Source organism: Cyprinodon tularosa, unplaced genomic scaffold (genome assembly GCF_016077235.1).
Source record: "Cyprinodon tularosa strain WSP-4 unplaced genomic scaffold, ASM1607723v1 ctg132, whole genome shotgun sequence".
Lineage (NCBI taxonomy): Eukaryota > Metazoa > Chordata > Actinopteri > Cyprinodontiformes > Cyprinodontidae > Cyprinodon > Cyprinodon tularosa.
Window position 1 is genome coordinate 963,798 of NW_024038137.1, and position 13,925 is coordinate 977,722.

The 13,925-nt window shown below is 37.8% G+C and overlaps 1 protein-coding gene across 1 annotated transcript in view; it reads left to right on the forward strand.

Annotated features, from left to right (window-relative positions):
* Positions 1–2,675: 2,675 nt before the first annotated feature.
* Positions 2,676–13,925, forward strand: part of map3k5 (mitogen-activated protein kinase kinase kinase 5) — a 91,644-nt gene continuing 80,394 nt past the window's right edge. The window contains exon 1 of the mRNA XM_038277542.1: positions 2,676–3,611. Within this exon, the coding sequence (XP_038133470.1) occupies positions 3,188–3,611 (424 nt within the window). The 5' untranslated portion in view covers positions 2,676–3,187. The remainder of the gene's footprint in view (positions 3,612–13,925) is intronic.

Genomic DNA, 13,925 nt, shown 5'->3' on the forward strand with positions numbered 1-13,925 from the left:
CTCTACTTGAGTAGAATATTTGCTGCTTTCTTTTGTTCACCCATGGTTTCCACTCTCCATTGATGCCATTTTCCCACCTTCTTTCTTATATTTGGACAATGGCCTAGACCCTTCCCTGATTGATACATATCAATGGATCCTTTTCTTATCTATTCTTAAATCCATCCTACCAGGGCATGATGTTTAGTCATAACGGCTCAAAATTATTGATTTCTTGACTTTAAAGCTCAAGCCACAAGTTTTATATGGGTTTAAACTGTGGTTGTACAGTAGAAGCAAGGCCGTCTGCTGTGAAAATGACCAGGTCTATGAGCATGTCGTAGATTCTTGCTGTGGTGACCTCGACAGGGAGGAGCTGAAAGGACACAAAAGCTCAGACATTATTTGAAGCTGGGTGTGGCTAGTGGAATCAAACCATTAAGTTGACCATACCATGATCATATAGTCATCTGTATGGTGGCAAATACTTTTTCACAGTGCTCTATTACTCTCAATAATTACAAAATTCCCTTTATGATTAAAGGTATATGTTATAGTTGTTTAAACCACATACATTTTGGGGAGAAATGCTGTTTTTCACCATTCACAGATGACATGCCTCAGCTCTGCGTCTTTTTGTCCAAGAAGTTTGGTTTCACCGTGTTGATTTTGACAATCTGTCCCTCTGCAAGTACCATTTCTTTCCTGCAGATGAATTTATTTGTGAGCCCGGCAGCTTTTGTTTTGAGTCATATGGTGTTTCACAGCAATACTTGCCTGCAGGTTTTAGATGGTTCTCTACTAAAACTCATTACCAGCTCATCTAGTTCTGCAGATGCCCGATCTGGCAGTTTCAGTCTCTTGCACTGAAACAGAAAGACATCAAAAACATATAAAACAAGTTTCAAGACATACAGCTTCTCCCAAGTCACAACATTTGGAAGAAGACAAAAATAGTCAGTTGTTCTGCATGTTGTAGAAGGCTGCTGCTCCACAGAAAGATATTTTTTTTCCACCAAGAACATCCAGGCAAAATCCATATGGCAAAGCTTAATATTGATACTTTTTCTTTCAGAAGATAGTATTAGTTTTGCACTCCAAACACCTGGGAATTATGCAACAGTGGCTGTAGGGATAAACCAGTAGTTAAAATGAAGCTATAAAAAGTACAATTCCAATCTAACTTCTACACAATCAATGACTCGATGCAATCAGCTGGGTTTCCTTGTGCAGAAAACCTTTATACAATCTGTTTGTGATTGATTGAATTATCTTATCTGAGTGCATTAAGATGACATGTGATCTGAACTACCGCAACACAGACTAAACAAACAGATTTTAACCGATTTAAATTGAAACCTGGAAATTACAGGAGCATTGATATTACCATTGTTTGATACAGGTTAGAGTTGATAGGATAAAGTAGGGACTGAAAATAACAATCCTGAGTGAAGTTATCATGTTCATTACACTTCAGCTTCAAGGAAAGGAAAGGCAAATTTATATGTATAGCACAATTCAGTACAAAGACAATGCTAAGTGCTTTACATGATTAAAATACAGGAAGATAAAACAGAATCAAAGCAGAAACAAAAAAGAATATTAAAAACAGTTGGACTACAGAAAATATGTTTTAGTTGAACTGTTTAACTAGAGCAGTCGAAGGCAATAATAAAACAAATGTGTTTTTAGTCTTGATTTAAAGGAACTCAGGCTTTCCACACTTTTACAGTTTTCTGGAAGTTTGTTCCGGATAAGTGGAGCATAGGAACTAAATGCTGCTTCTCCATGTTTAGTTCTGGTTCTAGGTATGCAGAGCAGGCTGGAGCTAGAAGACCTGAGTGGTCTGGAGGGTTGATACACTGATAGCAAGTCTGTGATGTATTTAGGTGCTAAGCCATTCAGAGATTTATAAACTAACAGAAGTATTTTAAAGTCTATTCTCTGAGATACAGGGAGCCAGTGTAAGGACTTTAGAACTGGGGTGATGTGCTCTACTTTCTTAGTCTTAGTGAGGACACGGGCAGCAGCGTTCTGGATCAGCTGCAGCTGTCTGATCCACTTTTTAGGCAGACCTGTGAAAACACCGTTGCAGTAATCAGTTCGACTAAAAATAAACGCATGGATTAGTTTTTCCAGATCATGCTGAGACATTAGTCCTTTAATCCTGGAAATGTTCTTCAGGTGATAGAAATTCAAACTGTAAAAAAAAATTAGGAATATTTTTAAGGAATTGTTTTTTTCTATTAACTATTTTTTCATTGTAGACATTTTAAAATAAAGGCTTTGTATGAGCAGTAAAAACAAATATGTTTCCTTCTGTAGTATTTATGTTTGACCACCAGAGGTCGCCCTTAGAAAGTGAAAGTGATTTCTATAGAGCAAACATAAAGAAAGTTAGGTTTAACATTGTCTAAGCCGAATTTACAACACCGTTGCTGAAATAGGTAATTCTTTGAAATTAAAAGCGGATGATTTAAAGAAAAGAAACAAACAAAAAATAAACAACAAACACACTTTTTTTCTTATTTTGAATGATTGGTATGAGGAACAGGGGGGTTTCTATGGAGGCACTGCTTCTCCTGTATTAAAGTACACAATATTTTGTCTCCACCCAGAAACTCCAAACTCCCCTAGTTTTCTCTCCGCCCAGTCTGTGCAGCTGTAGTTGGAGATAAGAGTTCAGGGTGTGTCTGTCTGCACATGAAGTCCCCCTCTCGCCATCTGCGCGGCGCATTTTCTCTTTTAAAAGATGCCGATCAGCTGAGCAGAAGCGAAGCCGTGCAGCGCCTGACTTCCAGCCTGTGTGACATTTCTAATTCCTGTGGGCGTTGCTGTTGCTGCACTGGCACCGGGCATTGTTGCTCAACTTTGAGAAGTACCCTTCAGTGGGTGTTTTTTTTTTTTTTCCTCGAGCTGAGACGGAATGTGCAGATTCCTGTCTTATTTTCCCAGCGGAACATCGTCGTGACTCCGGTCAGTCTACAGCGGGAGTGAGCGTCACTGGCGACAAGCATGCAGCATGACGTGGAGTTGCACTTGTGCCTCTAACAGGCTGTTTACCTGCGTGGAAACGGGGCAAGGTCGCACATCGTGTCGGTGCAGAAGCTTCATGAGCGGCGGCCGTGCGTAACGCAGGCTCTCCATGGAGGACCGCTGGATCAGCCGCTCTTTGCAATCAACACTTTAAGAAACACTTGAAACAATTATGAATCAAGATACAGAAGGGATTTCCTTCGCGGTGCCTCCTTTCGGTACTGGTCCAAACAGAGAAACTGTCAATGGGGAACATTCCACCAGCAACACCGGTGGAGGTGGTGGAGGAATTCCAGCAGCGGGGACTTTCTGGCAGGATCCCCTGGTTGGAAGCAGCGGACTCAGCCCGACCACCGGGGATGGTCCGATGGAAGCCGGAGGCTCGCTGTCATCCTGCAAGTCGACTAAAAGCAGGCCGGTGACGGTGGCTTATGTGGTGAACGGCGAGGCGAGCCAGCAGAATAACAACGCGGAAAACATGGCCCTACAGTGCCTGAAGGATGCCTGCGACAGGGTGGGCAGCAAGCTGGACACGGTGAACTTTAGCAAACTGGACTTTGGAGAGACAACAGTGCTGGATCGCTTTTACAATGCAGGTTAGTCCAGTTTAACAGAGATCCTACTGGTTCTGCAGCCTGTCCCTTTAAAACTCCTCCAACTTCCTTCAACAAGTAGCTACAATCACCAGAGAAACATGAAACCAGTTTCACTCTCAACACAAAGAGTTAGACAATAATATCACAATGTCAAATATTAATTATAATCTTATTACATTATTATTACTGTGTAGCTTTTTGCATACATTTTGTAAGTGGAAACTACAAGAGCGACAACTTTGAACAAGTATTTAAAGCAAATTTAAAATATTTTTCTGGATTTTTTGAACCAGATTGGACTTAATTGGGGTTAAAATTCTACCAAAAAGTAGTGTACAAGTGTTGGAATGCTCAAAAGAATCTATGCTCTGTTTAGGTTTACTTGATTAAATTGCAACTTGCACCATCAAACTGAGGTGGTAGTGCATCAATTAGTGGAATCACCTAAGGAAATAATAAACATATACAAATATAACATAAACACAACAAATATAATAAACATGGCATGCCATAGATCTAACTATTATAATATATTTAAACTGGTTTAACTCAAACCAATTTAATTCTTGCTAATTTGATTTGACTTGCCATGATAAAATTACATATAAATAAAGTAAATAATGTCTCAAACATGTCTCAAGTGATAAACAGTTCTTTCAAAGGTTTCTAATGGGGTAGAATGCAAACTCAGAATTTCTCTTTTTCCACCAGAGGTCTAATGACAATTCTTAACTATTTCTAAGATGGTTAATTAATGTATAACCTAACACTATAGATGAAGACATAATTAAAATGTTATAGGGTTTGTCACCAAAGCAATTCTATTGATGTTAGAATTAAATAATTTTTGAAAACCACAGAGAAAATCTAATATGCCTGTTTAATAATTTTTTTTGCATATAATTACTCATGTACAGTTCATTAGTTTTTATCTTCTTGTTGAAGCCTTTCAGGTCAATCCTCTAAAATGATTTGATCACATTTATGTCGGTCCTCCATTACTATGATTACATTCCTGTAAAGAGAGTTAATCCCCTCTTGAAGTGTGAATACACAATGAGAGTGACATATTTCTGCAAAGCTCTGTTCTAAGAAAGTGTTTTTAGCATTAGGAAACATTTCTCAGTGCTTCTCAAACCCGACTAAAGCAGAGCTCTGCATGTCAGGGCTTGATGGTAGAACATAGATGCCATAGTTGTTTCCAAACTGAACAGAGTTTTTGTATATTTTTGCATTGTTTTCACTGCTTCTCCAATGATGTATTGCAAAAAATTAAAACAGATATCTTTTTAGGAAATCACTTGTGGCCTGCATTGGCAGGCGCACACCCCCAATGTTTTCATGTTTTAGGCTGTAGTTCCAGGACTTTCTCTGCAGACATAACAAAGATTCACGACATGTTTTTTCGTATACAGAAACGACCTAAGACTACAGCTTAGTTCTTATCATGAAAATCATCATAAACACGAAACATTCCTTACCTCTTTTTCACCTCAAAGTTGTTATGTGTTGGAGAAGAAAAAAAGTATATCCCTCCTTCTAACCGTTTCACCTGATTGGTGTTTTTTATAGCATTTCTGCAACTTAATAACCTAATATTAAAATATTATCATAAAACTATTTGCTTTACCTTTTTAGACTTTTTTTTTTTTAGTCTATATTTTAGGGATTTTTAGGATTGTTGCCTCACAGCAAAGAGGCCTTGAGGTCAAATCCCAGTCAGGTCCTTTCTGTATGATATATCCAGTTCTCCTTGTGCATGCATGAGTTCTCTCTGGGTACCCTAGTTTACTCCTGTCATTCAAAAACTTTCCTGTCAAGTAAATTGCTCTGTTGCTCTGCAGGGAATAGAAAATAGAGGAAAGGATACTAATTTTATCAAACTGTTTGCATATATTGGGAGGAAAGAAGATTATCAATAAATAGGCTGCACAATATTATAAGTATATGGTGATAAACCAACATTTTTTCATTTAATCATGTATTTCTTACACTTAGAAAAGGAATTCATGCGACTGTTGAATCTATTGAAGAATATTTAGTTACTTTAACACTTTTGTTTCATTAAACAATATTGACCAAAAGGGCTTTAATAAAACCAACAGTTGCATATTGGTTCTACCACCATCATATATATCTATATAACTTGTTGGAATATTAAAAAAATGGAAGCCGATTTATGTGGCAAAATATCAAGCAGGCTTTGAATGAGTCATACGTGACCTACCTACTTTAAAACGAAACTCCTTTACTTTGCTCTCTGTTTAAATCCAAATAAAACCATTTTTATTGGGATGAATCTTTAAAATGTCCCCGGTTTGCCTCTTGATCCTGCTAGGCAGGTTAAGTAATTCTTGTCGCCTTAGTAAAAGATTATAGTGAAACAGAGGTTTTGCTTTTGTTCCAATTAACAGGCTTGTTGCTTCTTGTGTTATCAATGGTACCAATGCATTAGGTTCCCTGTTTCTTTTTGTGTCTCACTTCTAGAAAAACAGGAAATTCTCATGATAAAAAACAATGAAGTCACTGGTGTTTTCCCAGAAAAACTCTTTTGTGCTTGCACATACTTCTTCACCCTCCTTCTACTAGTTTAGGAGTGTGCAGGAGATTAAAACAAAACAAAAGAAGGTTAAACAGCCTAAGAGGCAGAGATCAAGAAACTCAGACTGAACCAGAATGGTTCTTAGGAATCAGTCTATGAAAGGCCTCCTCACATGATGCCTTTCGACGAAGGGTGTAGTTGGGGCATTTGGGTGAATGATGCCTACCAACGCTTTAGGCTTAAACATACAAAGAAAACAGGTAAGCAAAAATTAGACAACAACATTAATAGTTGTCCAAATCTTATCAAATTACCCATAATCCTACAGAAGAACATTGGTTCTCATTACAGTCGGCATTCAGGGCTTATTCATCAGCTATAAATTCCTCAGTATGATTAACATGTAGCTATTTGTTTTGCTGGGTGTATGCTTAAATCAGGACAAATATAGTTACATTATGGTTGCTACTAACATACAACTTTTTGTTTGAATCACATTTGTGTGGTTCAATGTATTTGGTTCAGTGCTGCTGTTTATTTCTTGAACATTCAGATCTAAAAAGTGTTTTTATTTCACTACTGTAGTCACATTATTTAGTGTTTGATTTTATTTGAATCCAGTCCTTTTAGTGAATATGATGCAAATGCTGCTAATAATGGAGTGTGTTTCCTGTCAGATTTGGCAGGGAAACAAATAACAGAGGGGGTTTGGTTAAAACCACTGCGCCTGATCTGGAGGACTCAGCATGCCCTTTCCTCATTTAGAGAAATATAGTGTCTGTAGTTTAGTTTTAATCAGATGGAGTGTGAAGCCATTTGTATTAGGAAGGAAGGAAGGAAGGAAGGAAGGAAGGAAGGAAGGAAGGAAGGAAGGAAGGAAGGAAGGAAGGAAGGAAGGAACGAAGGAACGAACGAACGAACGGTCACTGGTCATTTTTTTTGCTAAACTTTAAAGGAATAGTACACCCAAAACATGATTAGCCTTCATTTTCTACTCACCCCCATGCTGAACAACACTCTGGAGTACTTTTTTGATATCTCAAATGCATCTGGAGATCTGGGAGGCTTCTTGCTGTCTGCTGATATTCAAATAATGAAGGTCTATGGCGCCCGAGGCAGAAAGGTCCATAAAAGTCCACAAAAAACGTGTCAATATTCCTCAATACTGCTCGTCCAATGTATTCCAAGTGTCCTGAGTGGGTAGCGTCCATAATTTACTCGAAACAAAGTAATTTAGAATGTTTTTAGAGCATAAACAGTAGTGTATAGGATTTCCTAAAAGCGCACGCCTGCGAGTTCACGAGCCTACGGAAACCGCGGCAGACCAAACCAGATGAAAGCGCGCATTTAGCGTCTGCTCTTGATAATGCAAGCGTAGAAGAAGAAATTTGCTGTTTACCTGTGCAAAGAAAGAAACAACAAAATAAAAATGTCTGAGGACTTCAGTGTTGAGGAAGAGCATGAGTTCTTTGCCGAACTGAATGCGCACTTTCATCTGGTTTGGTCTGCCGCGGTTTCCGTAGACTCGTGAACGCGCTTTTAGGAAATCCTATACACTACTGTTTATGCTCTAAAAACATTCTAAATGACTTCGTTTCGAGTAAATTATGGACGCTACCCACTCAGGACACTTGGAATACATTGGACGAGCAGTATGGAGGAATACTGACACGTTTTTTGTGGACTTTTATGGACCTTTCTGCCTCGGGCGCCATAGACCTCCATTGTTTGAATGTCAGCAGACAGCAAGAAGCCTCCCAGATCTCCAGATGCATTTGAGATATCAAAAAAGTACTCCAGAGTGTTGTTCAGCATGGGGGTGAGTAGAAAATGAAGGCTAATGATGTTTTGGGTGTACTATTCCTTTAAACAAGCAGTTGGTATCTGTATTTTCCCTGAAAAAGCTGTTTCAGTACAGCATTTCCTTTATCTACAATTGTGAGTTATAAGGTGTGGTTGAGTTGGTAGCACCTGTATTTATATTTAATGTGACCTTTGGAAGCGCGGGTATTGATTTGCATGTTTGGTGGTTGTATTTGCAGTATACCTGTTGTCAAATAGACAGCTTAAGCTTTGTATGCCTGTGTGCTTTTTTTTTTTCCTTACTTGGGACTCCTTGGTTTCCTGCTGTTTTTAATTAATCCCCCCGATGGATGATTCTGTGAAAGAGAAAAGCTGCTGAGACAGCAGAGCTGCAGGATTAAATTGCTTAAAATATGAGAAATAACTTTTTTCTTCAAAGTGTAATTGCCTCAAATCGCCATGCTTTTTATAACGAGATTAATCACAAATGGGAAGCTGACATGTGTCACCTTACTTTACCTCTATTCCTGTTCTTAGCTAAGCAGCTGTTATAGATTTTCTTTTTTCCCAAAGACAGCCTGTGCACACCCGTGTTACATCACTCATTTTATCAGGCTTGAGACATAGCTTTGGAATGCTTTGTTTTTATCAGTCCTATTGATCATCAGAGGAGAGAATGGATAATGATTACGTTAATAATTAACCTGAACTGCAAGAAGTTTCAAATTAAAGGCTATTCTGACTATTTATTTTGTAGCATGAATGCTAAAAACGTAGCATCTTTCCTCAGGATGTTGTGCGGGCTGAGAGAGCTGGTCTCACTGATATCGTCTGAGTCAGTTTAGCCCTTTGCCATATTCAAACATTCATCTGAAGCCTGTGCTGTCTACTGCTCTCCCTACATCTATTTGCAAATATTGGTGCAATTACCTGTTGAATAATGGTTTATTATCTTAAGATAACTATTCTTTAGATAACTGCAGATAACTATTTAGACAAATAATCAAATCTTATGGATTTTAGGCCTTCTTGTACCTTAAATCTTATACCTTAGAATAAAAGAAAATTTGTTTTATATTGTTTCTTTGAATACAACAGCATATCAGCACATATTATTTTAGGTATTCTGTTAATTACCAACTTTATGTGTATATTAGCAACTTAAGTCTTACTGTCTTAGCTACAATAAGAGAATGAAACTCTATTTTAAACAGATCTTTCTAACTGAATTACTTCAAAGGTTTCTGCAGTTCATGCTGGTCCATCATCAAAGTATTTCTGGTTGTAAAATCACAACCAGAAATCCTTCACTCTCTGATCACTAGTTGGGATAACGGTCTATGCATCCATAATCAACCTCGTTGCATTTTGACAAGAGGCTTTTAAGCAGTGTAGAAGCAGTACTTTATGTAACCGATTTGGTGAGGTGGATTATTTGATATTAAATACATTTTTGTTTGTTTTTGTGAAGCTGTTACATTTCTTTTGGCTGTAAAGCCAATAAACACCTTTAAATGCTGTGAAAAAATGTGTAAATCCACGTAAACCACTTCCTCCTTCCACTTCCTTCCCATTTCGGTTAGTGCCAATGTTTTTCAAAATTTGGAATAAGACTTAAAGGATATTATTGCTCAGTAATTTTATGGGAAGAATTTCTTGACTGGATACTAAAGAATCTAAAACAAATTGGATAAAAGTCAGAATAGGGCTAAAAGTTTTGCCACTGATTTGAAAAAAAAAAAAAAGGATTTTCCTTGATATTTATTAAATGCATTAGAATCAAAAGGCTATTTCATTTCTTAAACCCCAGTCAGTAGCTTGTACATTGTCCTACTTTTACGTGCTACTTTAAATTTTAATAAAAATTTTTAATTTTATATAATAATTTTAAGAATTATAAAACATGTAATTAGAAGGTTGGGCCTTAAAACAAACCAAAGAACATCAGAAACCAATGTCCTCCTTAAAAGGATTGATCAATGCATCTTTAACCCATTTCCTGCATCTGGTTGATACAGTTGCAGTGAAGAGATCAAATCTAAAGCTCTTACAGTAGCTGAGATTCCCTGTCAGGATAATACCATGTCAGTAGATGGCTCATGTTGCTGGAATGTCTCTGGAAGCGCATGCAAATGTTTGCACACTCATCTTCCAGACAGCAACATTGCTCTGAAATCCCTGCTAAGTTGTTTATCCTCCCCTCTGTTTGTTGGCCGTGCTTTGCTGCCTTTCAGGGGTTAGGAGAGTCAAGGGTCAGAAGGAATTGGCTCCAAGAGATCTAACGAAAAGTGCATCCACCTCAGTGGGAGGGGCCGAGTGCAGACAGGATTCGCAGGAATGCATGTTCATTGTATTCATGCTGATTCCCAACAGAATTGGTGAAGTGTAGTCCAAGTTCAGAACCGACCAGATCACTGGCTCTGTTAACAGAAACACAATATGTCTGTGAATAAACTCCTTCTATAATGTTGTATAAGTGCTACTGTAGACCAGCAGCATTATTTTCATGTGTAAGGATAGGATAGCTTTTCCCATATTACAAAACACTCCTCCCATCCTAAAGAAAAAATTACTCTAGTTGGTGAAGCAGTACATTAAAGCTCTCAGGACTCCGGCTTCCTGTGAAGTGAGCAGCAGAAGAGGTTGGCTGTCAGCTTCTTTAGAAAGAAAAAACAAGTGGAGTGTGAACAAGAATTTATCAGGCTTAAGATCTACAGTAGATACTGTAAATCGGCCACCCACCCTAACCCACCCTCCCCCAGCCCCTGGGTTGGGGGAGGGTGGGTTAGGCTGTTAAGGTGGATTACTCTTTAAAGATGTTTGATTTGTTGTGGGTACTGCTGCCAGCCTACATTTGTAAAGTATGCTTTGCTTTTTCGCAGCCTGAACAACTTTCACTGCATTTTCAGTTTTGAGCTTGACAGATGCTTAGCTGCATGCATCAGGTTCATAAGGCAACATGAAAGTTTCCTGCTATAACAGCGCGTTCAGTCTCCAGCAGGCTGGGTTGTCTCATTTCACACACAGCATGCAGATTTTGTCTGGTTTGTTCCTGTGTTGGTAGTCTGTTTAAACACCGCAAAGGTCATAGATCGAAGTCGTGATAAACAGGAAAATAAGCTTTAAACCAGGGTGATACATTTTTTTTGCCATTAAATATTTAATATTTTATTTTATTCTGTTAAATATTTACTCGTGTGAAACCTAAAAGTGACAATATAAACATAATTCTGTCTGAAGTGGTGTCAGATACACATCTAGGGCTCCAAATAATAATTATTTTGCAAATTAATTTATCTGTCAATTATTTATCTATTAATCGATTAATAAGCGGATAACAGAAGGTTCCCTGAAGAAGATCTTTTACGAAATTAAACCAGGTGAAACTAAAACTTTTTCACCTGAGAGCTTCAGATGGAGCATATTAACAGAAGATAAAGCTTTTTGCATCTTAAATGTAAACTGTTTATATATATATATATATATTTTTTTTTTTTTTTATTACAATTTTGGTATAATTGCTGCTTAAGGTGGGTTGCTCTGATAGCTAAAAGCATTTTTTACAGTCTCTATACTCGAATTAAAGTAAAAGTCCCGCCATTTTCCGAATTCAACCTTCTGAAAGTACTTTAAATATGAAATTATTACCTACTGTTCAATAAATTATATGTGTTTTTAATTAAGAGTTATTTCATTTGAATGTGGTTTATCAGAGACATCCATGTTTGTCAAAGAACACTACTGCCACCTACCGGTTTGTGATGTCACTGTACGGTATCGGCTGTTGATCAAGTCCCAGTGATGTATCTGGTGTTTGTCACAACGCGCTATTATCCAAGTCATCTTCAAAACATTTCTCTTCGAAATGCTAGCTACATATTATGTGTTTTTTCTCTAGCCAGATGTTCGATGGAAAATCCTCCCTTTTCAATTTGATAATCCAACAATGAATGCGTCTGTATTACAACATCCAACTGCCATGCTCGTGGGCATTTCCAGTTTAACTATAGCTCTTGTGAATTTCAATGGTGAAGTCCTCTGGAAATCTTAAAAAACTGTTGCTGATTGCAGGGTTGTCTAGTAGTTCCCATTGATTTTGCTTGTAAATCAGGTGAGAAATGCGCTAGGCTTACCGCACAGTGACGTCACGGCAGGAAAATGTCAGGAGTGAGGTGTTACTGTACTTACGCAAAAGTGGCCATTCCCAAACTCAATGATCGCAATGAAAATTGTTATTAAATTCATTAAATCACCACGAACGTATTTGTTTTAGGTATAGATAATGATCCTTTGATTATTCCTCACTGACCGGACTTTTCCATTAAAGCTGAAGTCTGTAAGTTTTTAAAAATCACTTTTTTGTCATATTGGCTAAAACTGTCCCTATGCCCAGACAGCAGTACATGTGATATGTAACCTGTGAAAAAAACTGCTTCAATTGGTACCCGCCTACTGCCTGTATTTCACTCTGGAAAGAATAATTCGGGACGAGTCAAAACAACCAATCACAGCCAGAGGAGCGTCTGATGGAGTGTCAATCACAGCTCACACACGCTGAATCCCCCCCCCCTTCTGGTCGCATGCGGTAGCCGCGCAGATGCTGTGAGAGGGGTGGAGCTTGGAGGTGGGGCATGAGTGAAGCAGAGAGGGTGGGGGAGTGGCGTGAAACCTGTTTTTCTTCAAATTTTCAGTCGAAGTCTGCTCTCTTCTCAATGTTACAGACTGCAGCTTTAACGGTTAATCAATTACTAAATTAGTTGAAGATTATTTAAATAATTGATTAATCACGATTATTCCAAAAATACAATGAAACCGTATCAAGTTTTTTTTGTTTTTTTTTTACTTAAGATTAGAGTATTTGCCTGGTTACCACCAGGAATGCATAGCATACCATTGCTGAATGGGAATGAATTGTTGACTGGAACCCACAAAAGTCCTTTGTGTTAAAAGCAAATATGTGCTTGCTTAGTGGGCTGTAGCTTGATGTATGTTTCTGCTCTGATTAGTCAGTGAAAGTTACTTATTCAGTCTACTGAGATTTTTTTTCTCTTTATTGTAGTTCAAATTGTTTTTTTATTTGATCTAAAACATTCCTACATGGTTGAAATGACCCAGAAGAATCTCAGTGGCAGCCATTATAATAGTCTAAATTCTTTAAATTTTTGGAAAGTTACAGAAGAGGCTTCCCTTCTTTTCTTCCCTCCAACAGTAGGAAAACTGGAGCATCTCTCATTGTAAAAAGGCACCATTACTGTTAAATATATTTTGTATCTTAAGCTTTATAACTATCTTATCATTTTACACAGAATTATACTAAAAGGGATGTTCTGATCTGAACCCAAGTATTGTTTCTTGGTAACACCCAAGACATTTCTAAAGATCAGGATTAATGTCCCTGGTTAAACTTAACCTTTGATTCCTGTTGTTGCTGAAGTGAAATTATATCAGCCACAATCACAGTGAGTCATTTAATGTGTCCAGTAAAAAAAAACAAAAAAAAAACACAACCTACATTTTTTCATTGTTTGCAAAACTGCATTATAGGCCATTAGATCTAATGAATGTGGATTTTTTTTCCCCAACACTAGTGTGACTAACCTTCTGCAATGGCAATCTCTATAAACAAGAGATTATATTGGCTGCTGCATCTTCCTGTTTGTAATATAGCGCCTCTGCACTATTACTGTTTTGTGAGAAAAGCAAGTAGCTGAAGTGTTAAGTCAGTGGATCAGGAGAACAGCTATTTCTATAAGTTTTCTCCTAAAACAAATAACTAAACCTACATTGAAATATACTGAAAGCTGTAATTTCTACTGAAAGCTGTAATTTCAACTAGTCACACCAAACCGAGTGAATATGAATTAAGTTTTGACCAAACTGACTATTGTCCCTCTGCAAGCAAAAATATATTTGGTTCCAGGATTCCATTATAGGACTCTGGTCTCTTCTCCAAAGTCCACTGGTGCAAG